Consider the following 27,027-nt stretch of genomic DNA (forward strand, 5'->3'; position numbering starts at 1 on the left):
CTCACCATGCCTCTCAGCAAACAGCTTGGGGTGTCTACTTTCCAAAATGGGGTCATTTGGGGGGGTTTTGTGCTATCTTGGAATTTTAGGGCCTCCGAAACTGTGATTGGTAGTCAGGAGTGAAATCAACAATTTACGCCCTTGGAAAGCCTGAAAGTGGAGGTTGGTTTTCGGGGTCCTGTACTCGGCTAGACTGCAAAAAAGTCTCACACATGGGGTATCCCTGTACTCAGGAGAAGCAGCAGAATGTATTTTGGGGTGTCATTTCACATATACCCATGGCATGTGTGAGCAATATATCATTTACTGACAGCTTTGTGTAAAAAAAAAAAAAAAAAATATATATATATATATTTCCCGGAACTTGTGGCAAAATATAAAATATTCCATGGACTCACCATGCCTCTCGGCAAATAGCTTGGGGTGTCTACTTTCCAAAATGGGGTCATTTGGGGGGGTTTTGTGCTATCTTGGAATTTTAGGGCCTCCGAAACTGCGACAGGTAGTGCAGAGGTGACATGAACAATTTACGCCATTAGAAAACCTGAGAGTGTTGATTGGTTTTCGCGGTCCTGTACACAGCTAGGCTCCCAAAAAGTCTCACACATGGGGCATCCCCATACTCAGGAGAAGCGGCAGAATGTATTTTGGGGTGTCATTCCACATATACCCATGTCATGTGTGAGAAATTTATCTTTTAGTGACAACGTTGTGTAAAAAAAAAAAATTAAAAAAAAAAATTGTAATTTTCCCGAAACTTGTGGCAAAATATAAAATATTCCATGGACTCACCATGCCTCTCAGCAAACAGCTTGGGGTGTCTACTTTCCAAAATGGGGTCATTTGGGGGGGTTTTGTGGTATCTTGACATTTCAGGGCCTCCTAAACCGTTATAGGTAGTGAGAAAATGCAATGAAAAATGTACGCCCTTTGAAATTCTGATGGTGGTGATTTGTTTTCCGGCTCCCGTACACAGCTACGCTCCCAAAAAGTCTCACATATGTGGTATCCCTGTACTCAGGAGAAGCAGCAGAATATATTTTGGGGTGTAATTACACATATACCCATGGCATGTGTGAGCAATATATCATTTCAATGACAACTTTGTGTAAAAAAAAAAAAAAAAATTTTTTTAGTCATTTTTCAAACACCTGTGACAAAAAAATAAAATATTCAATGAGCTCAACATGCCTCTCAGAACATTCCTTAGGATGTCTACTTTCCAAAAAGTGGTAGTTTGGGGGTTTTGTACTGCCCCGCCATTTTAGCACTTCATGAAATGAGATAGGCAGTCAGAAATTAAAGCTTCGTAAATTTCAGTATTTACACCATAGTTTGTAGACGCTATAACTTTTGCGCAAACCAATAAAAATACGCTCATTGATTTTTTTTTTTGTCAAAGACATGTAGCTAAATATATTTTGGCCAAAAAAAATGACATAAATTGAGTATATTGGATATTTTTTAAAAGACAAAGTTGAAAATGTCATTTTTTTGCAAAATTTTCGCTCTTTTTTTATTAATATCGCAAAAAATAAAAAGCGCAGAGGTGATCAAATGCCACCAAAAGAAAGCTCTGTTTGTGGGAAAAAAAGGACGTAAATTTCGTTTAGGTACAGCATTGCATGACCGAGCAATTATCAGTTAAAGTCACGAAGTGCCAAGTTGAAAAAAGGGGTCTGGTCCTTTAGCAGCCAAATCCTCCGGGGCTTAAGTGGTTAAGGGTGATGAGCTGTGTTGCTTTTACGCCAAACATAACGTTTTGCATTGTTGCCAAAAAGTTGGATTTTGGTTTCATCTGACCAGCGCACCTTCCACATGTTTGGTGTGTCTCCCAGGTGGCTTGTGGCAAACTTTAAATGACACTTTTTATGGATATCTTTAAGAAATGGCTTTTTTCTTGCCACTCTTCCATAAAGGCCAGATTTGTGCAGTATACGACTGATTGTTGCCCTATGGACAGAGTCTCCCACCTCAGCTGTAGATCTCTGCCAGAGTGATCATGGGCCTCTTGGCTGCATCTCTGATCAGTCTTCTCCTTGTATGAGCTGAAAGTTTAGAGGGACGGCCAGGTCTTCGTAGATTTGCAGTGGTCTGATACTCCCATTTCAATATTATCGCTTACACACTGCTCCTTGAGATCTTTAAAGCTTGGGAAATCTTTTTGTATCCAAATCCGGCATCCAAATCCGGCTTTAAACTTCTCCACAACAGTATCTCGGACCTGCCTGGTGTGTTCCTTGTTCTTCATGATGCTCTCTGCGCTTTAAACTGACCTTTGAGACTATCACATTGCAGGTGCATTTATACAGAGACTTGATTACACACAGGTGGATTCTATTTATTAGTAGTCCTTTGGGTCAACATTGGATCATTCAGAGATCCCCACTGAACTTCTGGAGAGAGTTTGCTGCACTGAAAGTAAAGGGGCTGAATAATTTTGCACGCCCAATTTTTTAGTTTTTTATTTGTTAACAAAGTTTGAAATCCAATAAATTTTGTTCCACTTCATGATTGTGTCCCACTTGTTGATTCTTCACAAAAAATTACAGTTTTATATCTTTGTTTGAAGCCTGAAATGTGGGGCCGAATACTTTCGCAAGGCACTGTAATTAAAGGTCTCACAGTGGGGGGTGGGGGGGAATAGTACCCTTCTTCCGCAGGCTACTAAGGGCAAGAACCCTCGTCGTAGACGTGGGCCCTCCTTCTCGGCTCATAAGTTTTTGTCATCCCTCAGGGTCGACGGACAAGGGATCTAAGCCCTTCCGGGCCTCCAGAGCCAGAAGGGCTTCGATCCCTTGATCCAAGCAAACTTGATCTGGCAAGTCCAAGAGCGGGTTTTTCCAGACCCAAGGACAAGGCCCTTTCAGGTGAAAGGTGTGCCCTCACCCGTATCTGGGCTGGGGGAAGGTCTTCGCTGGTTCCCGGACCCGTGGACTTCCCTAGTACAAGACAAGTGTAATACGGTCCGGCTACAAGATCGAGTTTCATTCTTGCCTTCTGGAAAGGTTCTTTCCTTCCAATGTGCGACTGTCCCCAGTCTGCTTAAATGCTTTCTTTGGGCCGGTGTAAGACCTTTTACTTCAAGGGGGGATTGTTCCAATTCGGACTTCGGAATGTTTTCAGGGATTTTACTTAAACCTGTTTACAGTCCGCGGAAAGGAAGGCAAGGTGCGTCCAATCCTGGACCTCAGGCAAGGTGCTGAACTGCTTGTGCAGGTGCAGAAGTTCAGAATGGAGTCTGTTCACATGGTGGTTGCTTCCCTGCATCAGGGGGATTTTCTTGCCTCCATCGACATCAGGGACGCTTACCTTCACCTTCCAATGTGTGTCAGTCACCAGCGCTCCCTCTGCTTTGCCATGGGAGAGGAGAATTATCGTTTTGTGGCTTGACCCTTTGGTCTTGCCTCTGGTCCTCTGGTCTTTACGAAAGTGTTTGCCCCGGTGATTGCATTGTTACGTCAGCAGGGGATCACAGTCCACAGCTCCTTGGACGGCCTTGTTCTGCGAGCAGAGTCTCCTACTGCGCTGGTGGAAAATCTGGACATCTCCATATGGACCCTGAGGAAGTTTGGCTGGAATCCACCTTGGTTCCTTCCATGAAACAAGACTGTGTGGGTCTGACTATGGACTCGGCCTTGGCCAGAGTACTCGTTCCTATGGACAAACTCCAGAAACTGCAGGCAGCAATTTGCCTCCTGCTGTCCAGCAGATGGTAATTCCCCTGGACTTGCATGCGAGTGCTGCTCCTGATGGTGTCTCCCTTCGTGGCAGTCCCGTTTGCACAGTTCCATATGACGTCCCTGCAAGGGAGATTCTGATCAAATATGACAAGACTCCACAGTCTCTGGACAACCAAATCCAGCTGAGCCAGGGTGCAAAAGGGTCCCTGATCTGGTGTCCTTGTGCTCCGGCAGAGCAAATCCTTCCTCCCCTTGTATTGGACGGTGGTCACCACGAATGCCAGCCTGTTGTGGTGGGGAGGCCCTTTCGACAGAAATGCTACAAGGGGTCTGAACCCTGGAAGAGTGCAGACTACCGATCAATATCCTGGAGCGCTGAGCGAACAGACTGTGCCTAGAACATTGGACGAATCCTCTCCAAGGATGTCCAGTGCGCATTCAGACAATGCCACTGCCGTGGCTTATGTTAAATCACCCAGGGGGCACAAGAAGTGTCCTGGTGGCTCTGGAGGTAGCCAGCATTCTCAGGTAGGCAGAACATTTTTAAAAGAACATTTCTTTCCAACCCTTTTACACATTCCCGGATTGGAAAACTGGCAGACGGGATTACCTCAGTCGTTACGTTGTACCAAGGAAATGGTCTTTTTATCTGGAGGCGTTTCATCAGTTGTCTCTGGTGGAGCACCTCCGAGGTGGATCTGTTGGCATCTCAGCTCAACTGAAAGGTGCAGAGGCTCGTGGCACGGTCATGGGTTCCTCTGGCGGATGCCACGGACGCGCTGGTGGCCCCGTGGGGTCAGTATCAGATTTCCGCCTTCCCTCTCAAGCGTCTCCCTAGACTTCTATGCCAGATTAAGGCAGAAGGTATTTTGTCATCTTAGTGGCCCCATACTGGCCTCGCCAGGCTTGGTACGCTGATTATGGTGCAGCTGGTTGCCGACATTCATTGGAAGCTTCTTTTCAGGTAGTGTCTGCTGTCCCCAAGGGCCAATCTGCCACCCTGCTTTGGTCGCTGGCTTTGATGGCTTGGCTGTTGAAAGCAAGGTATTGAAGGATAGGGGTTGATCTGAGTCGGTGACTCCCAACACTTTCAAAAGCTAGGAAATCTACATCTAGGAAGATCTATCATTGTACGTGGAAGACGTATATAGTTTGGTGCGAGTCCCTTGGGGCTCCTTCTCGGTGGCTTGGATCTTTACCTTCCTTCACGGGGAGTTGAACAGAAATTGGCCTGGAGTCAAAGGTCAGGTGTCTGGTTTGGCAGTCTTCTTTCAATGGCCCTTGGCCACACACTCCCTGGTGTGCACCTTTCTTCAGGGTGTTTTTCATTTGGTTCTTCCAGTGCCATCCCCGTTGCCACCTTGGGACCTCATTTTGGTGCTTTTGGTCCTCAAGAAGTTTACCTTTGAAATTCTTTGGGAGATTCCCTTGTGTACGTGGTCTCAGAAGTTGGGAATTAAGACATTATGTGGACTGGCTGCGTTATCCTGTCGTTCACCTTACTTGGTGGTTCACAGAGATAAGTTGGTTCTAGCACTGTCCGTCATTCCTTCCAAAGGTTGTCTCTGATTTTCATTTGAATGAAGACATTGTGTTGCCTTTCATGCCTTAAATGTGGTTCGGGTAATTAGGGTGTACCTGGCAGCTACAGAGTCCTTTAGGAAGTCAGACTCCCTATTTGTGCTTACAGATGGGTCTCGGACAGGGTTGCCTGCTTCCTATGCGACCATTCTCAGATGGATCAGACAATGATTCAGGCCTATTCCATCAGGGGTCAGGTTCCTTCTTACCCTATCAAGGCGCACTCTACTGGGGCCCTCAGTTCCTCCTGGGCCTTCCGTCATCAGGCGTCAGCGACCACCTGGTTGTCGGTGCACACTTTCACAAAGTTGTATAAAGTGGATGTGTTGGCATCTGGGGATGCTTCTTTTGGCCGCAAGGTTTTGCAGGCTGCGGTTTAGAGGACTTGGTCTTCTTTGAGCTTGTATTGTTTTTTTTTTTTTTTTCAGGTAGGCTCCAGTTTTTTTTGGTTGAGCCCCTATTACCTGGTTGGCTACTGTTTTCCTTGGGAATTTTTTGCTTTTCCCACCCCTCATGTTAAACACTGCACAGGATTTCCCAATAGTTAAGAATATCAGGAGCTGTGTCAGTCAATGGACGAAAGAAAAAAATAGGATTTTTTACTTAATGTAAAATCCATTTCTCTGATGTTCATTGACGGACACAGCACCCAAACCTCATTTGAGTATTTTTCTCTGACATTGCTTGTAACAAAACTGAGTACCTATAGCAGAGAGGGGGTATACCCCCTTGGACAGCCCATAGGCATAGCCAAACTTTTTTTCTGCCTAGTGTCCTACTCCTGTAGGGGGCAGTATAACCAAATGGTTAAGAATATCAGGAGCAGTGTCCGTCAATGAACATCAGAGAAATGGATTTTATGGTAAGTCAAAAATCACACCCCCCCCCCAAAAACAAAATATGACGAATTACATATTCTTTTTAAAAATATGTTAATTTAGCACCTCATATCTCACAGGCTAATAACACAAGTATACAATGGTGAATAGACCTTACTGTGTACTATATGCACTTTACTATGCATGTAAACCACCCCTAGTTGACTAAGACCAGTCCAATATCCATAGTTGTAGCTAACCGTAAGGGTCCACTGTAAAAATAAGAATTAATACATTTAGTGTAGGAATATGTTATAATATATTTCGTTTCAATTTATAATGAGCATCTCTTTGTGTCTTTTTTGTTTTAAAGGGGCACGAACAGCACCATTTGATTTAAAAAAGACTAGTTGTAGTAGTGTAACCACCTCAATCTTTGTTTAGTCCCCTAGGTGTAAGGATTTTCAGGGAAAAAATATAGTATTTTTCCACCTGGCAAACATTTGTGACGTCCAGCCACGGGCAGCGTCCTGGGGATGGCTTTAGTGACCCAAACCTTAAAATCAAAAATGGAATTCTACAAAACACTGTTCTGTTAACACTTGCCAAATATTCTTAAGGACCTACATAACCCTCTGGGCCTCCTTAAAAGTGGCAGCAGTGGAACGTTTTAGCGGCTTCTATGTATATCGATCAGTTCCTATAGCCTCTTGATCAGAATCTGCCATCCAATATCCGGGATAGTGCTCACTGCCTGGACATGCTCTTACTGAATTCCTGGGAACCGACACATCTATGGGTTTCCTGTCACGTCCATCTATACCTAAATTTCCCAATACCTCATAAGGTAGATCTTTGGACTGTACAGCACTTAGCTGAAGATCCCTTTAAAAACCCCAGAAAAGCACAGTTCAGTCTAGAAGCCACACAATTCTGTCTCCAACACAACTTTTATGAACTTGTTGGCACCTACTATCTACAGTCCAACAGCACATTCTTGGGGGCCAATTTTGCCCCCAGTTATGCTAATCTAACAATGGGTTATTGGGAGCTCCAGCATGTTACCCATAACAACCCATATCCTGCCCATGTGGTCTACTACGGTCGCTATATTTATGACATAGTACTCATAGGGGATGGCCCAGCCCATATAGTGGATGCCTTCACTAAATATTGTGACCAGAACTCTCCTTTACCCATGTCCAAGATCTGAATAGCTTGTCCTTTATGGATCTGGAATTATGTTGTCATGGTCGCTTAAAATATGCAGAAAACTTAGTGAAGCCCACTGCAGGAAATTCTTTCATCCACTTGAATTGTGGTCATCTCCCCCCGGTGGGTAAGCAACATTCCCAGAAGTCAGTTCTGTAGGATTTCAAAATAATTGTACAAGGGATGAAGACTACCTTTCACATGGTGATTCCCTTGCCAAAAATTACTGGAAAAAGGGTAACCCTTGTAAAAGAAGCCTTTCAGCATTATACCACTGAGCTCCACAAAACTCCAGTAGAACGGAGTACAATACAGCCAATGCGCTTTACCTCCCAGTTTCATGGTCCATATAAAAAAAATAAAAACTTCCTCTTGAAACACTGGACTATCTTATTTGAGGGCCCTCTCCTACACACATCCCATATATAAAAACCTAAGGTATCCTATCTTAAAGCAGAAAACATTAAAAGCAGAGTGGCTCCTAGCAAAATTAAAAATGCAGGCTGCACCAATGTACAAATTACCCCTCTTATTCTATTGGTGGGTATGTACCAGTGCAAGAAAGAGACTATCTTATGTGCCAATGCGTCAGGCATGGCCAAAAAACCTTTTCTCTTTCGTTCGAGGGACACAGCGCTCCATAAATCATAACTACAGGGTTATGTCCCTGTTCTGCAGGAGTAGTACTAGGCAGAACAAAAAATTTGGCTATGCCCATGGGCCACCCTCAACTGGTATATAACCCCCTCTCTGCTGTAGGTTTTTAGTTTTATTCTGTCTAGTCAAGAATAAAGACCTAGGCTCCCTGCTGGGATCTCTAGGTCCTATCAATTTTCTCCTTCCATGCATCTTTTTGCTTTTTATACTGGTAGATCTACAATCAACATTGGGGCTGGGCTACATGCTGGATAATCTAGATCCAGTGGTCCCCCCCTAGTCCTGCCAGCAAGCGCCTACAGACCGTAGGTATGCGCTAGGTCGGCCGCAACATGGCCTCATGGACTCTAAGTGGAGCTGGGTCCCCCCCCCTTGCGAATGTTTCCCTGACCTGGAGTCTGGTGAGGGTCCCAGTGCAGCGGAGACCCCTGGTTGTCTCTCCCCTCCATCCCCCCTCTGTAAAATCCATGGGTTGGGGGGCCCTAGATGTATGTCCCTCCATGTGTAGTTTACAGTACCTTGGGGGGGGGGGGGTTCCCAATGCAGAGGGCGCAGAGAGCCTGTACCGAGCGTTTCGGTGCACCCGGTGGCCATGTTTGGGAAGCCTGTAACGTCACAGCGGCAGTTTTTTTCCTTGGTTTCTCTTGGTCTCTGTCTAGTGGCCATGTTTGTGTAGTCCATGACGTCACTGCAAGCTTCATCGTAAACATTGGTCCCCCCCCCCCTCCTCAGCGCGCATAAAAAATATTTTGTGCTCCTGGGACTGCAGATAAGAGAAATAGATCTTTTCAAGTCTTCCCCCGGGAGGTCCTATGCAGCCTTGGTCTGGTAAGCCTAGTGCTGGCTTCTCCAGACCAGCAGACATGTCCCCTTAAGCATGAAGGTCTGCCCTCACCCACAACTGGGGTAGGGGGAAACCTTCGCTGGTTTCTGGCCCCTATGGGACCTCCTTTTGTGAATTTCAAGGAGATCCACAAAATGATCCATTTTGGGGTAACAAAGTAGGGGGGCAGAGTTTGTCCGTTTTCCGGGGTTTTATCCCCGGAGCCTCCTTGTGCCGATATAATTCTTGCAAAGGTTCGGGTGACGCCCAAACAACCTTGGGTCCCCCTGTCCCTGTCCAGTAAATTGAATTACCTAGGTCTGGTTTTACTACTGACCAGGGGGTGGTCCTTCCTCTGGACAAACTTTGGGAACCACAGGCTGTGATTCACCGGCTGCTGTCAGTTTGTCTTCACTCCTAACTTTCATACAGGTTCTGGGTCTGGTGGTGTCCACCTTCAAGACAGTTCTGTTTGCACAGTCCTGTTTGCAGCTCCTTCAGCAGGCTCGGCTCCACAGGAGGATAGCGAGGTTTGTGGCGAGGTCACGGGTTTCTCTGGCAGATGCCACAGATGTTCTAAGGGCACTGTAAGGCCAGCATTATCCTCGGCTCAAGCCGCAGTTCCTGCAACAAATCGAGGACGAGAGTCTTCCAATCGCTCTGGTTGCCGTAAACGTCCCTTGGGGGCTACCTCTTAGCTATTGACTATTATTGGCTTAGCTATTGAGAGCCAGGTACTGAAGGATAAAGGTTTGTCTGGATCAGTGATCCCTACTAGGGTGAAGGCGCAGAAGTAGATTTCTAGCAAGATATACCATCGTACGTGGAAAGCGCACATTTCTTGGTGTGAGTCGATTGGCGCTCATCCTCGCTCCTTTTCTATGGCTCGGATCTTGGCCTTTTTTTTCAGCGGGGCATTGAGCAGAAGTTGGCCTTGAGTATCAAGGGCCAGGTGTCTGCCTTGGCAATCTTCTTTCAACGACCCCTAGCCATGCACTGGTTGTTCATACCTTCATTTAGGGGGTTTGACACGTGGCTCCACCTATACAGTCTCTCTTGCTGCCGTGGGATTTAAACTTCATACTCTTGGTTTTCCAGAAACCTCCATTTTTACAGTAACCTCAAAAACCTACCACTGGTTTGGTTTAAAGGTTTGGGTAATTGAAGCGATCCACAGGACACTTCCCGTGGCTGAACGTTCCAAACGTTTATGCCAGCAAGAAATCTATTGGATTTATTCTCTGAACACCCTTACATCTGGGGGACTAAACAGAGAGATTGAGTTGCATAGACTATTATAAACTGATGCTGTTAGTTCCCCTTTAAACACAGAATACACTTTCAGAGGTGTTCATTCTTAATTTAAATATATACAGTTGTGCTCTTAAGTTTACATACCGTGGCAGAATTTGATTTCTTGGCCATTTTTCAGAGAATATGAATAACACAAACTTTTTTCACTCATGGTTAGTGTTTGACTGAAGCCATTTATTATCAATCAACGGTTTACTCTTTTTAAATCATAATGACAACAGAAACTACCCAAATGACCCTGATCAAAAGTTTACATACCCTGATGATTTTGGCCTGTTAACATGCACACAAGTTGACACGAAAGAAAAGTTTTTGTGTTATTCATATTCTCGGAAAGATGGCCAAGAAATCATACATTCTGCCAGGGTATGTAAACTTATGAGCACAACTGTATATCACATTCCTACAATAAATATACAAATTTTTATTTTTACAGTGGACTTTTCCGGTCACCTATAACTATGGATAGCGGAGTGATCTTAGTCCTCTGGGGATGGTTTACATGTATATTAAATAAGGTACACAAAGAGGTCTATTGATTTACCTTTGTATACTTGTGGTATTATCCTGTGTTTGAAATAGAAGGTGCAGGTTAAACATTTATCTTATAAAAAAAAAAAAAAAAAACTCCTCCTTTTGGATTTCTTTGGCATATATTTTGATCTAATAAGGTTTTTTTCTTTCTGGTATTGTCAAAACTTGCATGCAGACTCCTATACATTTATAATGTATTTTTTGTTTATATTGATATGCATATCGATTTACAGCTGATGTCTTATGATATAGTGTATTGGCTGCTTATTGCCCACACCATGTTCCTTTTTTATATGTGCTCGCTTTAGGCACCGCTTGCTATTGTAGTCCCACAGCCACGGTCAAAAACTCCCCAATAAAAGCTGCATCTAACAGGGCAGTAATAGGCTGGTGGGGTCCGCGCTGGCTGGCGTGGACTTCCTGAATCCACTAGATGTCCATGCCAATCACTACCATCTTCTAGCTGTCCAGACCACCAAAGGAAGCCTGCAGGACAAGAGATGAGCCATCAACTTTAAATATGTGATGAGCGATCTTTCCCACTGACATCTTGTGAGTCTTTTTAATCTTATGTCAATAACCTTTTCCCCTAAATACTGCAATTAGGTGGCCCCTCCCCTCCTTTCTTTTATTCTTATCCCCCACAGAGCTGGCCACACTCTTGAAGATGGCTGTCGCTTCTGCTGCAATCCACAACTAATCTATATGGGAGAGTTTCAAACCGTTTTGCGGTCTGCATCTAAATGTTGCTAATTGTGCTCCGTCCAGGGTCGAATATCTACAGCTAAACGTACATTGCGTTTCACTATAGATAGCTGCAGTGCGTTTAGCAGCAGAACATAAAACGCTTCTTGTTTTTCTTCCAGAAATGTTTGTATTCCTTCACGTGTTCCCATATATCCCCATGCTGGTATTCAATTTATACAGACGTGAACTAACAATAGTTAGCTGTCAAAGGTGGACACGACATTCTAGGAAGGTTGTAAAATATAGATATGTTATGATTTCCTCATACATCAGGACAAAATATCCCATAGTTAGATGCTGGGATGTTAGGGGTTGTACTCTTAAGCTTCATCTGCTGCTCTACCTCAGGGCTGGCTCACACCAGTACACTGTGTGGGGAAGGCTTGTTCCCCTGCACTACCCCTGCAAATCGCATGTGGGTACCAATCAACTGTTAAGGGCACCTTTAAAGGCAGGTTGCAACGCAGTGTGTAACGCAGTGTGTTTGCGGGTACAAAATAACGTTACCACAGTACTGTGCAGTTTGATGCAGTGCATTTTTAAAAGTAATGCCATGTGTGTGAACTGGCCTTCAGTCTTCTCTCCTCAAGTAGACACAATGGTAAGCACCAGCTTTGCTCTGCACTTAATTTTACACAGCTCTATCTCCTTGCTTAGAAAACTACCAACAAGTGAAAGAGGAGGTGGTTTTGGTATAACATCCGCCTTAGAATGGAATATTGAGAAAAAAATGCCTGTAATCGCAGGACGCACCTGAATGCAGCTAAACTCCATTTACAAATCGCAGATATCTGCTAGATATAGTTCCGCTTTTTTTCCCGTGCAGATTTTCATTTATCTGCTCACAGATGCAAACGTCTTTGTGAATGTAGTCCACAAAGTTTTTAGTTGCTGGTTCCCTTTTTTTTATAAATGCTTCTTTTACCACTGTAAACCATATTGGCTAATTGTAGCACAGTAATATTTGTAGATTAATTGTTTTTTCCATTTAGATTCTAGGCATGGGCTCCAAACGTTTCTTGACTCTGACTCATAGAGCGCAGGTAAAGCGTTTTACCCAAGATCTTTTAAAACTTCTCAAGTCCCAAGCCAGCAAACAGGTTATTGTAAGGGAATTCCTACAAGCTTACCACTGGTATGTATGTGCAATTAGTAATTTCTTTATCTTGTGTTTTCACTGGGTATAATCATAATCTGATCAAGGACATACAATTTCTCCCAAAAGTGAGTACACCCCTCACATTTTTGTAAATATTATTATTATACAGGATTTATATAGCGCCGACAGTTTGCGCAGCGCCTTACAATATGAGTATAAATATTTTATTATATCCTTTTCTATGTGATAACACTGAAGAATTTAGGCTTAGCTACAATGCAAAGTAATGAGTGTACAGCTTGTATAAGAGTGTAAATTTGCTGTCCCCTCAAAATTACCAAACACACAGCCATTAATGTCTAAACTGCTGGCAACAACCATGAGTACACTCCTAAGTGAAAATGTCCAAAATGGGCCCAAAGTGCACAATATTTTGTGTGGCCACCATTATTTTTCAGCACTGCCTTAATCCTCTTGGGCATGGAGTTCACCAGAGCTTCACAGGTTGCCACTGGAGTCCTCTAACACTTCTCCATGGCGACATCCTGGAGCTGGTGGATGTTGAAGACCTTGCCCTCCTCCATCTTCTGTTTGAGGATGCCCCACAGATGCTCAATAGGGTTTAGGTCTGGAGACATGCTTGGCCAGTCCATCGCCTTTCCCCTCAACTTCTGTAACAAGGCAGTGGTCGTCTTGGAGGTGTGTTTGGGGTTATGTTGGAATACTGCCCTGCGGCCCAGACTCGGAAGGGAAGTGGGATCATGCTCTGCTTAATTATGTCACAGTTCATGTTGGCATTCATGGTTCCCTCAGTGTTTGCAGCACAAATGCAGGCTATGGCACTCTCACCACCATGCTTGACTGTAGTCAAGACACGCTTGTCTTTGTACTCCTCACCTGGTGGCCGCCACACACGCATGATACCATCTAAACCAAATACGTTTTATCTTGGTCTCATTAGCCCACAGAACATGGTTCAAGTAATCCATGTCCTTTGTCTGCTTGTCTTCAGCAAGCTGTGGGCTTTCTTGTGCATCATCTTTAGAAAAGGGTTCCTTCTGTGGCGACAGCCATGCAGACCAATTTGATGCAGTGTGCGACGTATGGTTTGAGCACTGACAGGCTGATTCCCCCCCCCCCCCCACCCTTTCAACCTCTGCAACAATTATGGCAGCACTCATATGTCCATTTCCCAAAGACCACCTCTGGCTATGATGCTAACCAGGTGCACTTCACTTGTTTTGGTCGATCATGGCGAGGCCTGTTCTGAGTGGAACTTGTCCTAATACTCTACTGTCTTGGCCATTGTGCTGCAGCTCAGTTTCAGGGTCTTGGCAATCTTCTTTTAGTCTAGGCCAGGGGTCCTCAAACTTTTAGCCAGTTCACAGTCCCTCAGACACTGCTGGGGGCCGGACTATAGTTTGAAAGAAAATATGAACGAATTCCAATGCACATATTTTTTATTGTTCTATTTATATAGTGGCGGCTGGTGCTCAAAATTCTTTTTTTTTTTTGGGGGGGGGGGGCGTAAACAGAAAAATGTAATAGGCATTGCTTTGCGGCAAAAAACGCTGTTAAAAATTGCGTGACTTTGAGGTCCCAAAAGTGTGAAAGGGGCCTTCGGTAATCAAGGTATAGTGTGCCCCCATCAATGTAGAGTGCCCACAGCGTGTTCCAATCAATGTAGAGTGCCCACAGCGTGTTCCAATCAATGTAGAGTGCCCACAGCGTGTTCCAATCAATGTAGAGTGCCCACAGCGTGTTCCCATCAATGCAGAGTGCCCACAGCGTGTTCCCATCAATGCAGAGTGCCCACAGCGTGTTCCCATCAATGCAGAGTGCCCACAGCGTGTTCCCATCAATGCAGAGTGCCCACAGCGTGTTCCCATCAATGCAGAGTGCCCACAGCGTGTTCCCATTCAATGCAGAGTGCCCACAGCGTGTTCCCATTCAATGCAGAGTGCCCACAGCGTGTTCCCATTCAATGCAGAGTGCCCACAGCGTGTTCCCATTCAATGCAGAGTGCCCACAGCGTGTTCCCATTCAATGCAGAGTGCCCACAGCGTGTTCCCATTCAATGCAGAGTGCCCACAGCGTGTTCCCATTCAATGCAGAGTGCCCACAGCGTGTTCCCATTCAATGCAGAGTGCCCACAGCGTGTTCCCATTCAATGCAGAGTGCCCACAGCGTGTTCCCATTCAATGCAGAGTGCCCACAGCGTGTTCCCATTCAATGCAGAGTGCCCACAGCGTGTTCCCATTCAATGCAGAGTGCCCACAGCGTGTTCCCATTCAATGCAGAGTGCCCACAGCGTGTTCCCATTCAATGCAGAGTGCCCACAGCGTGTTCCCATTCAATGCAGAGTGCCCACAGCGTGTTCCCTTTCAATGCAGAGTGCCCACAGCGTGCCCCCTTTCAATGCAGAGTGCCCACAGCGTGCCCCCTTTCAATGCAGAGTGCCCACAGCATGCCCCTACCTGCAGCAGCGGCTTCTCTTCAGTCCCCCGCGTCGCCTCGAGCCCTCCCGCCGCCTCGGCCAATGGCATGGGTTTGCCTTTCGGCCATTCAGGAAGTAGGCCTCAGACCCGGTTCCTGATTGGCCGGGAGGAGGATCCCTGTGACAATAGCGAATTTTCATTCACTATTGTCACACAAATGGGTGGGCTAGGGCCCACTGCTCTGCGCCCTGGGTCCTCCCTTTTCTTAAGCCTATTAGAGCCTCTGGCTCTAATTAGGTGATACAGAATAAAAAAAACATGAATGATACATCCCGGCCGGCGGGCCGGGTACAGGACCCTGGCGGATCGCATGCGGGCTCTAGTCTAGGCCATCTTAATGTAGAGCAACAATTATTTTTTTCAGATCCTCAGAGTTCTTTGCCACGAGGTGCCATGCAACGAGGTGCCATGTTGAACTTCCAATGACCAGTATAAGAGAGAGAGAGCAATAACACCAAATTTAACACACCTACTCCCCATTCGCACTTGAGATCTTGTAACTGAGTAACATGACACTGGGAGGGAAAATTACTAATTGGGCCCTATTTGGACATGGTCACTTAGGGGTGTACTCACTGTACAAAGTAGTGAGTGTACAGCTTTTATAACAGTGTCATTTCTTCAGTGTTGTCACATTAAAAGATAGAACAAAAAATTTGCAAAAATGTGAGGGGTAAACTCACTTTGTGGGATACTGTATACAGGTGCGAATGTGTTTACCCAAGCATAAATTGCATATAGTATTTGTATAATGCAACCCTTCAGCTGCCATTCCTTTTCCTTTTCTCCAATTTTTCACCTTCGGTGACCAGATTATTTTTTGTTTATTTTTCCTTATTTCTTTCTTGCTATTTTTACAATTTTGTTATTTATGGCACCTGTAGAATTAAGATTGTGCTATTAACATGAAGTCTCATGGTAGTTGCATGGACACATAGGATAACATGCTGGAGAGTTTAGTGGCTGCAGAAAAAAAACTCCTGAAGCCCAAAACAGCAGCTGTTAAAATGTCCAGTGTGCATGAGGACTAAAATAATTGCATTCTAAGTTTTTGATGCTGCTGTAGTTTAATAAACTCACATGTACCAAGTAACAGAAATCTCACCGGCAACCAGTAAAAAAATTGACTCAACCTTTCTGTTGTGTCTGTGTAACACACAGAGCATGCAGAGAAGAAAAAACAGCAAAGAATTGTCTGAGGATTTGAGAACAAAAATAATGGAAAAGCAACAACAATCTCAACGTTACAAGTCCATTTTAAGATATCGTAATGTTACTGTGTCCACTGTGCGCAACAATGTCAAGTTTACAACCTATGGCATTGTGGCTAATCTCCCTCGCGTGGATGAAAGAGAAGCATTTGAGTTTGCCAAAACTTACCTGAGGAAGCCAAAATCTTTTTGGGAAAATGTGCTGGGGACAGACTAAAACATAATTACAGCTTTTTAGTAAAGCTCATAATTCTACTGTTTTCAGAAAAATAAATGAGGCCTTTAAAGAAAAGAATACAGTCCTTGTATTCTGGTTGATACTGATGTTTTGGGGTTGCTTTGCGGCTTCAGGCACTGGATTGTTAGAAATAGACTTCTCAGCTGTCACGATACCTCAGGAAAGTTGTTAATTTTTCTTAAAGTAAAGCAAGACATACGAAACAGAACAAAACAGAAAGGTATCAAAAGGAGCGAGGTGTTGAGTGTCTTCAGAGTGTAGGATGTTCTTTTCTCATCTCTGCTTGATCTGTAGATATAGTTGTCTTTTATACTATACGTAAAGATGTCGGCAAAAAGTGTCCCAAGAAGGTAGTAATTCTAAATTTAAAAGTAGCACCCACTCTTGCATATATGGTTTGAGTTTATAGTCAGACACAACTCCACCCAACATACTAACATGGAAAATCAGAATAGAAGTACATACTTAGCAAAATTGCTTCTCTGTCCTTGACAAAGACATATTAAAGGAACCTTCAAAACTAACAAATTACATTATAACATTCATATGTATTTCAGAGACGTTGATCCTTTAAAATAATATTAAACTCTAAATCTCTAACATGGCTGACTTGACTGTGTGCATGGCATTTTGAAATCTGAAGACTACCAAAGAGTTTAGGGCTGCAATTTATGGCCCAGTGTCAACGTTGGGTCTCTGTCGGAGGTCATGGGTCTTGCAGCAGGACAGTGCCCCAAAGCACACGTCAAAAAACCTCAGAAATGGTTTAATCCACCACAAGGGGACCCCCCAGGGAGGCTCTAAGAGACACTTGAATAGTTAAATAAAAATTTAAAAGTCGAAAGCAGGCACTTCTGGTTCTGCAGACAAGCCTTCCCCAGCCTGAAGGGACACCCTCACCCGCATCTGGGGTGGGGGGACGTCTTCACCTTTTTCTGGATCCGTGGACCTTGTTCACTCAGCACAGCTGGGTCCATAAATTGATTCGGTTACAAGATCGAGTTTCGGTCCTTGCCTCCGGTAAGGTTCTTTCCTTCCAAATTGTGCCTTGTAGCACGATTGGCTACAGGGCCCTTAAGGGGCAGTGCAGAACCTGTTAGCACAAGGAGTCATTGTGCCGCTTCCAAAGTTTGAAAGTTTTCTAGGTTTTTATTCAAATCTGTTTACATTTCCCAGGAAGGAAGGCAAGGTCCGTCTGATCTTGGATCTCAAGGCTCTGAACCACTTTATGCGGGTTCAAAAATTTCAGATGGCGTCAGTTCACACAGTAGGGGCATTCCTTCATCAAGGTGATCTTCTGGCTTCTTTCGAACTCAAGGACGTTTACCTTCATATTCCAAAATATGTCGGGCATCAGCATTTTCTTTTGCCGTGGGAAAGGAGCACTATCAGTTTGTGGCGTTACCTTTTGGTCTCGCCCCCAGCTCCTCAGGTGTTCACAAAGGTTTTGGCCCCAGTTCTGGCCTTGCTACAGCAAAAAGGATCACGGTACCGGGTTACCTTAATCTGCTTTTGCATGCAGAGTCATCCTCGGCTTTAGAAGCCGAGTTGGACATTACTGTGCAAACTCTACAGGAGTTCGGATGGACACTAAATTTTCAGAAATCGGCATGGACTCTGTCCACCAAGCTGGACTACTTGGGTCTGACTCTGCATCGGCCAGGGTGTTTCTTCCTCAGACGAAACCTCTGAAGCTACAGGATGCGGTTCGGCTCCTGTTGTCCAACCATTGTTTGCAGCTCAGGACTTGCATGCAAGTGCTGGGCCTGATGGTTTCCACCTTCGAGGCGGTTCCGTATGCTTAGTTCCTTACCAGACCTCTGCAAAGGGAGATTCTGTCAAAATGGAATAAGGATCCGCTGTCACTGGACAAACTGATCCTGTTCAGTCGGGTTTAAAGGGAGTCTGTTATGGGGACTCCGCTCCCTGCTGCTTTGTCTGGGAAAATCCTTTCTTCCCCTGTATTGGTTTGTAATCACCACAGATGCCAGTCTGTCCAGGTGGGGAGGTGTCTTGGGAGTGTACTCGGACCAAGGCGTTTGGACTCAAGAGAATTTCAGTCTTCTGCTCAACATCCTGGAGATCCGGATGATCAGGCTTTGTCTTGGACGGATCATCTGCAGGGACGCCCTGTGAGGATACAATTGGAAATGCTACGGCTGTGGCACGTCAATCATCAAGGGGGCACAAGCAGTGCACTGGCGGCCCGGGAAGTGGCCGATATCTTGAGGTGGGCAGAACTATGTTCTGGCCCTCTCTGCTATGCGCATTCCAGGGGTAAAGAATTGGCACGCAAACTATATCGGCAGACGTTGGATCCGGGAGAATGGTCTCTTCACCCCAAGGTGTTTTAATCAAATGTGCTTTTGGTGGGGGTCCACCGATGTGGACCTGTTGGCCTCTCGTCTCAACAGGAAGGTGCAGAGGTTCGTGTCAAGGTCTCGGGAACCATTGGCAAATGCCGCAAACGCCCTAGTGGCACCTTGGGGTCAATATTGTCTGATTTACACCTTTCCTCAAATACAACTTCTGTCGGGACTGCTATGCAGAATTGAGGTAGAAGGGATGCCAGTCATTCTTGTGGCACCAGTCTGGCCTCGTTGGTCTTGGTACGCAGGCCTGGTAAGGCTGGTAGCAGACATCCCTTAAATGACTTCCTCTCAGGGAAGATCTTCTGTCTCAGGGACCAATCTTCCATCCTGCTTTACAGTCACTGGCGTCAACGGCTTGGCTGTTAAAGCTAGGTGCTGAGAGGCAGGGGGCTGTCTGAGTCTGTGATTCCTACGCTCTTAAAAGCTAGAAAATCTACTTTCAGGAAGGCTTATCTTAGTTCGGAAGGCATACATTGCTTGGTGTGAGTCTTGGGGGGGGGGGGGAATTTCTCCCCGTACCTTTTACTGTCTCGCCTGTTAGAGTTACTACAGCTGGGTGTAGATCAACGTTTGGCTCTGGGCACGGTCAAGGGCCAGATCTTTGCTTTGGCTGTGTTTTTCCCAAAGGCCGTTAGCGGCGAAGTCCTTGGTTCACACTTTTGTGCAGGAAGTTCGCCATCTGGCTCCTCCAGTGTGATCCCTGGTGCCTCAGTGGAATCTCAATTTGGTACTGTCAGTGCTTCAAAAGCCTCCCTTTGAAAATATTCGAGCACTTCCTCTGCTCACTCTGTCGCAGAAGGTGACCTTTTTAGTCGCGATTACTTCCGCACGTATAAAAACACACAACCATATAGGCGCTAAGAAGTCCATCCGCATTGCATAATATTAAAATAAACAATATAAGTCCAATAAGGGAGTCTGTTTTCATAAGACTTTTTAAAAAAAAAAAAAAAAAATCATGAGGGATGTGGTAAGTCCTGCTGCACCTGGCAGCCATTTTTCAGAGATGAGGAAAGAAACTGGAGCAACATGTAAAACAAAAGCAGAAAAAGCGCTCTGGGTGCAGACTGCTTTAATATAGATTATAAAAGCAAATAATTAGCAACAACTCACAATTAGTTGGTAATAAGCAAACGTGTGTGAGATAATCCACCGGGTGGTGCTGCGAAGCAGGAGAGAAGCTGGCCGGCCTTAGTCTTGGTGTGTCCAGGTCCAGGTCATCCGGCAAAAGCTAACACTGCAGTGGAGGGAGGGAGGGTCACGTCCGTGACGCTCACTGGTATACCAGGGCCCGGAAAGCACGATGCGTTTCTGAGCATGCGCTAAGTCGGCAATGGACATGCGCGTCCTTTCTTGAGGTGCTGGGGGGAGATCATAATGCCGGGTATATATGGAGAGAGGAGGAGCGCTTCACTCATTAGTGACCAAAAGGAGATGAACACCTATATAGAGCGATTCTCCACCAGGGGAAGGGCTGTTTATACACAATGGGCACTTGAAGCTAATTATACACAACTAAAAGGCTATCTAAAAAGTTTAAAAATAGACCATATATAATAAAAACTATAGCCATCATGGGTATGTGGATAAATACAATACGCACAGTGGTGTAGTGGTTAGCACTTTCACCTAGCAGCAAGAGGGTCGCTGGTTCGAATCCCAATCACGACACTACCTGCCTGCAGTTTGCATGCTCCTCTGCCTGTGCCTGCGTGGGTTTCCCCCGGGTACTCCGGTTTCCTCCCACACTCCAAAGACATGCTGGTAGGTTAATTGGATCCTGTATAAAAAAAAAAAAAAAAAAAAAAAAATTGGCCTTACTATGTGCATGTATGAGTGTGAGTTAGGTACCTTAGATTGTAAGCTTGAGGGCAGGGACTGATGTCAATGTGCAATGTATATGTAAAGCACTGCGTAAGTTGATATATATATATATACCCACAGTGCCTTGCAAAAGTATTCGGCCTCCTTGAACTTTTCGACCTTTTACCACATTTCAGGCTTCAAACAGATATAAAACTCATTTTTTGTGAAGAATTAACAAGTGTGACACAATCATGAAGTGGAACGAAATTTATTGGATATTTCAAACTTTTTTAACAAATAAACTGGAAAATTGGGCGTGCAAAATTATTCAGCCCCCACGCGTGCAAAATTATTCAGTTAATACTTTGTAGCACCACCTTTTGCTGCGATTACAGCTGTAAGTCGCTTGGGGTATGTCTCTATCAGTTTTGCACATCGAGATACTGAAATTTTTGCCCATTCCTCCTTGCAAAACAGCTTGAGCTCAGTGAGGTTGAATGGAGAGCGTTTGTGAACAGCAGTTTTCAGTACTTTCCACATATTCTCGATTGGATTCATGTCTGGTCTTTGACTTGGCCATTCTAACACCTGTATATGTTTATTCGTGAACCATTCCTTTGTAGATTTTGCTTAATGTTTTGGATCATTGTCTTGTTGGAAGACAAATCTCCGTCCCAGTCTCAGGTCTTTTGCAGACTCCCATCAGGTTTTCTTCCAGAATGGTCCTGTATTTGGCTCCATCCATCTTCCCATCAATTTTAACCATCTTCCCTGTCCCTGCTGAAGAAAAGCAGACCCAAACCATGATGCTGCCACCACCATGTTTGACAGTGGGGATGGTGTGTTCAGGGTGATGAGCTGTGTTGCATTTACTCCAAACATAACGTTTTGCATTGTTGCCAAAAAGTTTGATTTTGGTTTCATCTGACCAGAGCACCTTCTTCCATATGTTTGGTGTGTTTCCCAGGTGGCTTGTGGCAAACTTTAAACAACACTTTTTATGGATATCGTTAATGGCTTTCTTCTTGCCACTCTTCCATAAAGGCCAGATTTGTGCAGTATACGACTGATTGTTGTCTTATGGACAGAGTCTCCCACCTCAGCTGTAGATCTCTGCAGTTCATGCAGTTCATCCAGAGTGATCATGGGCCTCTTGGCTGCATCTCTGATCAGTCTTCTCCTTGTATGAGCTGAAAGTTTAGAGTGACGGCCAGGTCTTCGTAGATTTGCAGTTCATGCAGTTCATCCAGAGTGATCATGGGCCTCTTGGCTGCATCTCTGATCAGTCTTCTCCTTGTATGAGCTGAAAGTTTAGAGGGACGGCCAGGTCTTCGTAGATTTGCAGTGGTCTGATACTCCTTCCATTTCAATATTATCGCTTGCACAGTGCTCCTTGGGATGTTTAAAGCTTGGGAAATCTTTTTGTATCCAAATCCAGCTTTAAACTTCTCCACAACAGTATCTCGGACCTGCCTGGTGTGTTTATACGGAGACTTGATTACACACAGGTGGATTCTATTTATCATCATTAGTCATTTAGGTCAACCTTGGATCATTCAGAGATCCTCACTGAACTTCTGGAAAGAGTTTGCTGCACTGAAAGTAAAGGGGCTGAATAATTTTGCACACCCAATTTTTCAGTTTATTTGTTAACAGTTTGAAATATCCAATAAATTTTGTTCCATTTCATGATTGTGTCCAACTTGTTGATTCTTCACAAAAAATTTGTGTTGGCATGCCACACTGATGTGAAACTAAGCCCAAACGGGTTGTTGTTACAGTGTTGGACAAAGTCCTGTATCAGAGAGACAGGGCCATCCCAAATGATTATCACATCATCAATATACCGACCAAAAAACTTTAGATGTTTTGCAAAGGCATTATTCTTCCAAATAAACATTTCCCAATACCCCATTGTCAAGTTGGCATATGGCGGGGAAAGATTGGCCCCCATGGCAGTCCCGTGAATTTGTAGGAAAAAATCTTCCTCAAACTGAAAAAAGTTGTCAAGCAAAAGTGTGTAGCATCCAAGATGCATACTTGGTAAAGCGGACTCTTGCAGGAGAAATGTTGTATGGCTTGTAGACCGACATGATGGGGTATGGAGGTGTACAAGGAACTTGCGTCCAAAGACAACCAAAGGTAACTTTCCTCCCATGGGTACACAAGAATCTGTTCTAATGGCTAGAGTCGTGTATGTGTCACGCTCTCTCTAGTTTGTCTGAGGGAGTGGATCGTCCGCTGCAGAGACCATTCAGTAGTATGTGCAGAGATAGTGGTAAGTCAATTAACTTAAATCTCTATACTCATCACAGTGGTAGGACTTCCAGTCCCAGTACACACATAACACACATGTAAAGCAGTAGCACAACACTTATGTAGCAGCGTGAACAACAGGTGGCAATGGCCTGACTGCACAAGTACTGGTAGCTAGGCACATAGGAAGAGCAAGCAAACAGACAGGAGAATATATCCTCTTAATGCAATGTAAGGAACATGTATGCAACTTAAGCAGGCAGCCAAACAGTTAATATTGAGTAACTTGCAGTTATGTAAGTAGCAGTAGAATAGCTGGGTCCCCTGTGGGGTACTTATCATAGCAAGCAGTTCAGGATCTGAGGGATCAGAGACAATAGGAATCTAGGGTGAAGCAGGTAGGCAATGTTCCGGTCTGGGGAGAAGATTCAGCGGTGCAGGGTCTTCCAGCAGGCTTCGGTTGTGAGTAGGAACGAGGAACAGGTAAGGCTACCGGTGTGAGCCGTTGCACAAACAATCTGTCTGTGCATACCACTGTTTAACTGCTTGCCGACCGCCGCAAGTAGATTTACTGCGGCGGTCAGCCCCTGCCAGGCAGAGTGACGTTAATTAACGTCACTAGCCTGGGAGTGTCTGGGGAGCGAGCGCGCGCCCGCGGAGGCGCGCTCCCGCGCGGTCACGCACCCCCCCGCGCGTGTGACCAGCGGACCCGATGTCCGCCGGCCACTCGGCGATCGTCGGGGGAAGAGGGAGAATGTCAGGCAGCTTGTGTAAACAAGCTGCCTGTCATTCTCATCGCTGTAAAGACACTGATTACTCGGATCTAGTATGTAGATCCGTTGATCAGTGTCCTTACAGCTAGAGCCACAGCCAATCACAGTAAGAATCACGCCCCTAGGGACACACACAGCCCCTCCCTCCCAAATAAAGTTAACCCCTTCACTGCCAGTGTATTTTTACAGTAACAGTGCATATGTATAGCACTGATTACTGTAGAAATGTCACTGGTAACCCCAAAAGTGTCAAAAATGTCAGTCAAGGGTCCGATCTGTCCGCCGCAATGTCGCAGTACCGCAAAAAAAATCGCAGATCGCCGCCATTACGCGTTAAAAAAAAAAACAACAAAAATGACAAAAATCTTTCCCTTTGTTAGTAAACGCGATAACTTTTGCGCAAACCAATCAAAATACGCTTTTTGCGATTTTTTTTTTACCAAACATAGGTAGGATAAAACAAATTGGCCAAAAATGTTAAAAAATTTTGATTTTTACTTTTTTTTTTTGGGGGAATTTCATATAAAAAAATGTGAAAAATATTGCTATTTTTGCAAAATTGTCGCTCTTTTTTTGTTTATAGCGCGTGATCAAAAAATCGCACAGGTGATCAAATACCACCAAAAGAAAGCTCTGTTTGTGGGAAAAAAAGGACGTCAAATTCGTTTAGGTACAGCGTCGCACGACCGCGCAATTGTCCGTTAAAGTCACGCAGTGCCGAATCGCAAAATACCCCCTGGTCTTTTAGCAGGAAAATCCTCCGGGGCTTAAGTGGTTAAAATAGCCGCTTGAGCGGCGCTAGAAGATGTCAAGCGCGACGTCAGCGTCACTACGTGCTGTATGCGTTCCACCGGACGTAAGGATGGAACGTAAACAGAAAAGGCAGGAAGTAGTGATTTCTTACAGTATGTAAGATGGTAAGTTTTGTGCAAGTGGTTAAAGATAGATGTCAACATATTGTGACAAACCACTTGTCACACTATTCATAGCTGCAATAATAGGCCTACCTGGAGGGTGCACAGGATCTTTATGGACCTTTGGTAAATGGTAAAAATAAGGGGTGTGGTAATAGTTTCTTTGCAGAAATGACGCTTCCTCCTTATTGATCACTTTCTTTTTGAGGGCTACCTGAACTAGTCATTCTACCTCAATTTTAAATGTTGGTAAAGGATCTTTTGGGAGTTTTAAATAAGTCTGACTGTCGGCAAGTAAGCATAATGCCTCAGTTAGATAGTCTTTTTTGTCTTGTAGGACAATCCCTCCTCCCTTATCTGATTTGATAAGGTCAGGGTTATCAACAAATCTCTTAAGGGCCAAGAATTCTCCCTTGCTAAGGTTAGAGTGTGATTTTTTTTTTTCTCTCTGGATGAGTCATCAACAAGAGAAGACCATCCTATAGAAGGTTTCCAGATATGGGCATTTGGAGCGGGTGGGATAAGACAGATTTGGGGAGCAAGTTACTATGGACAAAAGTGGGTGATTTGGAAGGATGTTGGGACAACAAAAGGGCATCCAAGTCTAAATCTCCCTCTTCACACGAGTCATATGTGCTGAAGGGGCTCCCTAATAAACTACTGATGGAAGGACTAAAGGGACAAGGCTCTATATTTTTATTAGGAAGAGATATGACACTGATTGGACTTGATATTGAAATAACGCTTCGATGTAAGGTTTCAAATGAATTTATGTAGATCCTCGAAATAATAAAAAGGACTTGGGAAGGGTAGTAGGTGAAAAACTAAGACCTTTATGTAAAAGAGAGGTGTCTTCGGAGGTAAGCTGTACTGAGGAGAGGTTAAAGATTTGTATAGTCTCCGCTGTTTTATATTTGTGTTTGGGGATGCGACGTCCTCCTCTGCATCCCCGTCTGTGTGTTTTTCTTTTTGTATGAGGTTTGGGCCATGGGCCCATCTCTAAAAAAGACACTGGAGAAAGGGCGGATGATAGTAGACTATTCTCGACTTCTCAAATAATAATAGGGTCGGCGACCTCTGTAGTGGAAAACGAGGGCCTAGGCCGCCGATGCAGAGGATTATTCTCCACAAGTAAAGTGGAACTGGTACAAGGGAACTCGAGTAAGGCATTTGTGGGTAAAATAACAGGGACCGGTAAAGCCTTGGGAGTAATGGATGGTACAGCCTTGGCACTATTGATGATGTTGGTAAGATTCTTGGAAAATCGTTTAGGAGAATGTATTGTATGTGTCGGTATGGTGGAAAGTGGGGGGAAGCCTCTGTGGCTGATGTATGGGGGGATGATTACGGGAATTTACTTTCTCCCGTGTATCAGTAGGATTCTTCTTCTTGATATTATTGTGGTGTAAATTTTTATTAAATTTTTATTATTTTTGTTTCTATTTTTATTTTATAATTTGGTGTTAGGACGATTGTTTTTATTTTTGTTGGACTGAGATGAGGGTTTATGTCTGAAAATGGGAATAGGGACCGTTCCTTCACATGCCCTGGGGGGTACAGTTCTGTATGGAACTGAGTTGGTATCCAGGGACATTAAAGGGTGTATGAAGTTACTGCATTTCCAAGAAAAAAAACGTATTATTCCTATAATCAAGATCTCTTGAATTCACCTAACTTATTGGCCAGCAAAAAATCCTCTTTCTTCTTAGTATTCCCTTTGAGGGTGTCTAACCACCCAAAAGGGATATGGATCTGGAAATTTTCAATATCCTGGACCAAAATCTGGATGTTTTATATATGAGAGAGTCATATTTGATATGTTGATGTTGGGCCAAGAGCCCAACCCACTTGGAGGTGCAGAATTCAGCAACATTCTGCCATTCCTTAAGATGTCTCGAGTCTAGGAAGGAGCAGGTATTAGTAACTCTAAGCCCTCTGGGAGAAATTTTGGCTGACAAATATTTGTTGAGAAAAAATTCATCCCACCGTTGGGTGTTAGCAGAATGCATGAGTCTCTCTAATTTTTTGAACATGCTGCACAGAATATGTCGGTTTGAGCGTTTTATAATGGGATTGTTGGAAAACAAATCAGTAGAAAAAAAAAAAAACATGGCATCTAATCTATCATATTTATGGAACTCAATATCACCGATGAGATCCATAATTAAAAAAATAAATGGTAATAAATTATATGTTTGTATATAAATCACATTACCCTAATGTGTGTCACAACCAATGTACCATAAGGGTACTCATGGTATGCAACCCACCATGTGAACCATAAGAATAAAGAGGACTGCTGGAAGGCTGCATATAATAACAATGGAGTAATGAAAAACTGATACAAACCGACTAAGCAGCTCTATTAACCTCTTAAGAAGAACAGAAAAAAAACACACAACCATATAGGCGCTAAGAAGTCCATCCGCATCGCAGAATATTAAAATAAACAATATAAGTCCAATAAGGGAGTCTTTTTTTAAAAAAAGTC

The 27,027-nt window shown here is 44.4% G+C and overlaps 1 protein-coding gene across 1 annotated transcript in view; it reads left to right on the forward strand.

Annotated features, from left to right (window-relative positions):
• Nucleotides 1-27,027, forward strand: part of MARF1 (meiosis regulator and mRNA stability factor 1) — a 587,347-nt gene that overhangs the window by 376,857 nt on the left and 183,463 nt on the right. The window contains exon 18 of the mRNA XM_082261010.1: nucleotides 12,362-12,504. Within this exon, the coding sequence (XP_082117136.1) occupies nucleotides 12,362-12,504 (143 nt within the window). The remainder of the gene's footprint in view (nucleotides 1-12,361; nucleotides 12,505-27,027) is intronic.

Source organism: Pelophylax lessonae (assembly GCF_965119305.1).
Source record: "Pelophylax lessonae genome assembly, chromosome: 6".
Lineage (NCBI taxonomy): Eukaryota > Metazoa > Chordata > Amphibia > Anura > Ranidae > Pelophylax > Pelophylax lessonae.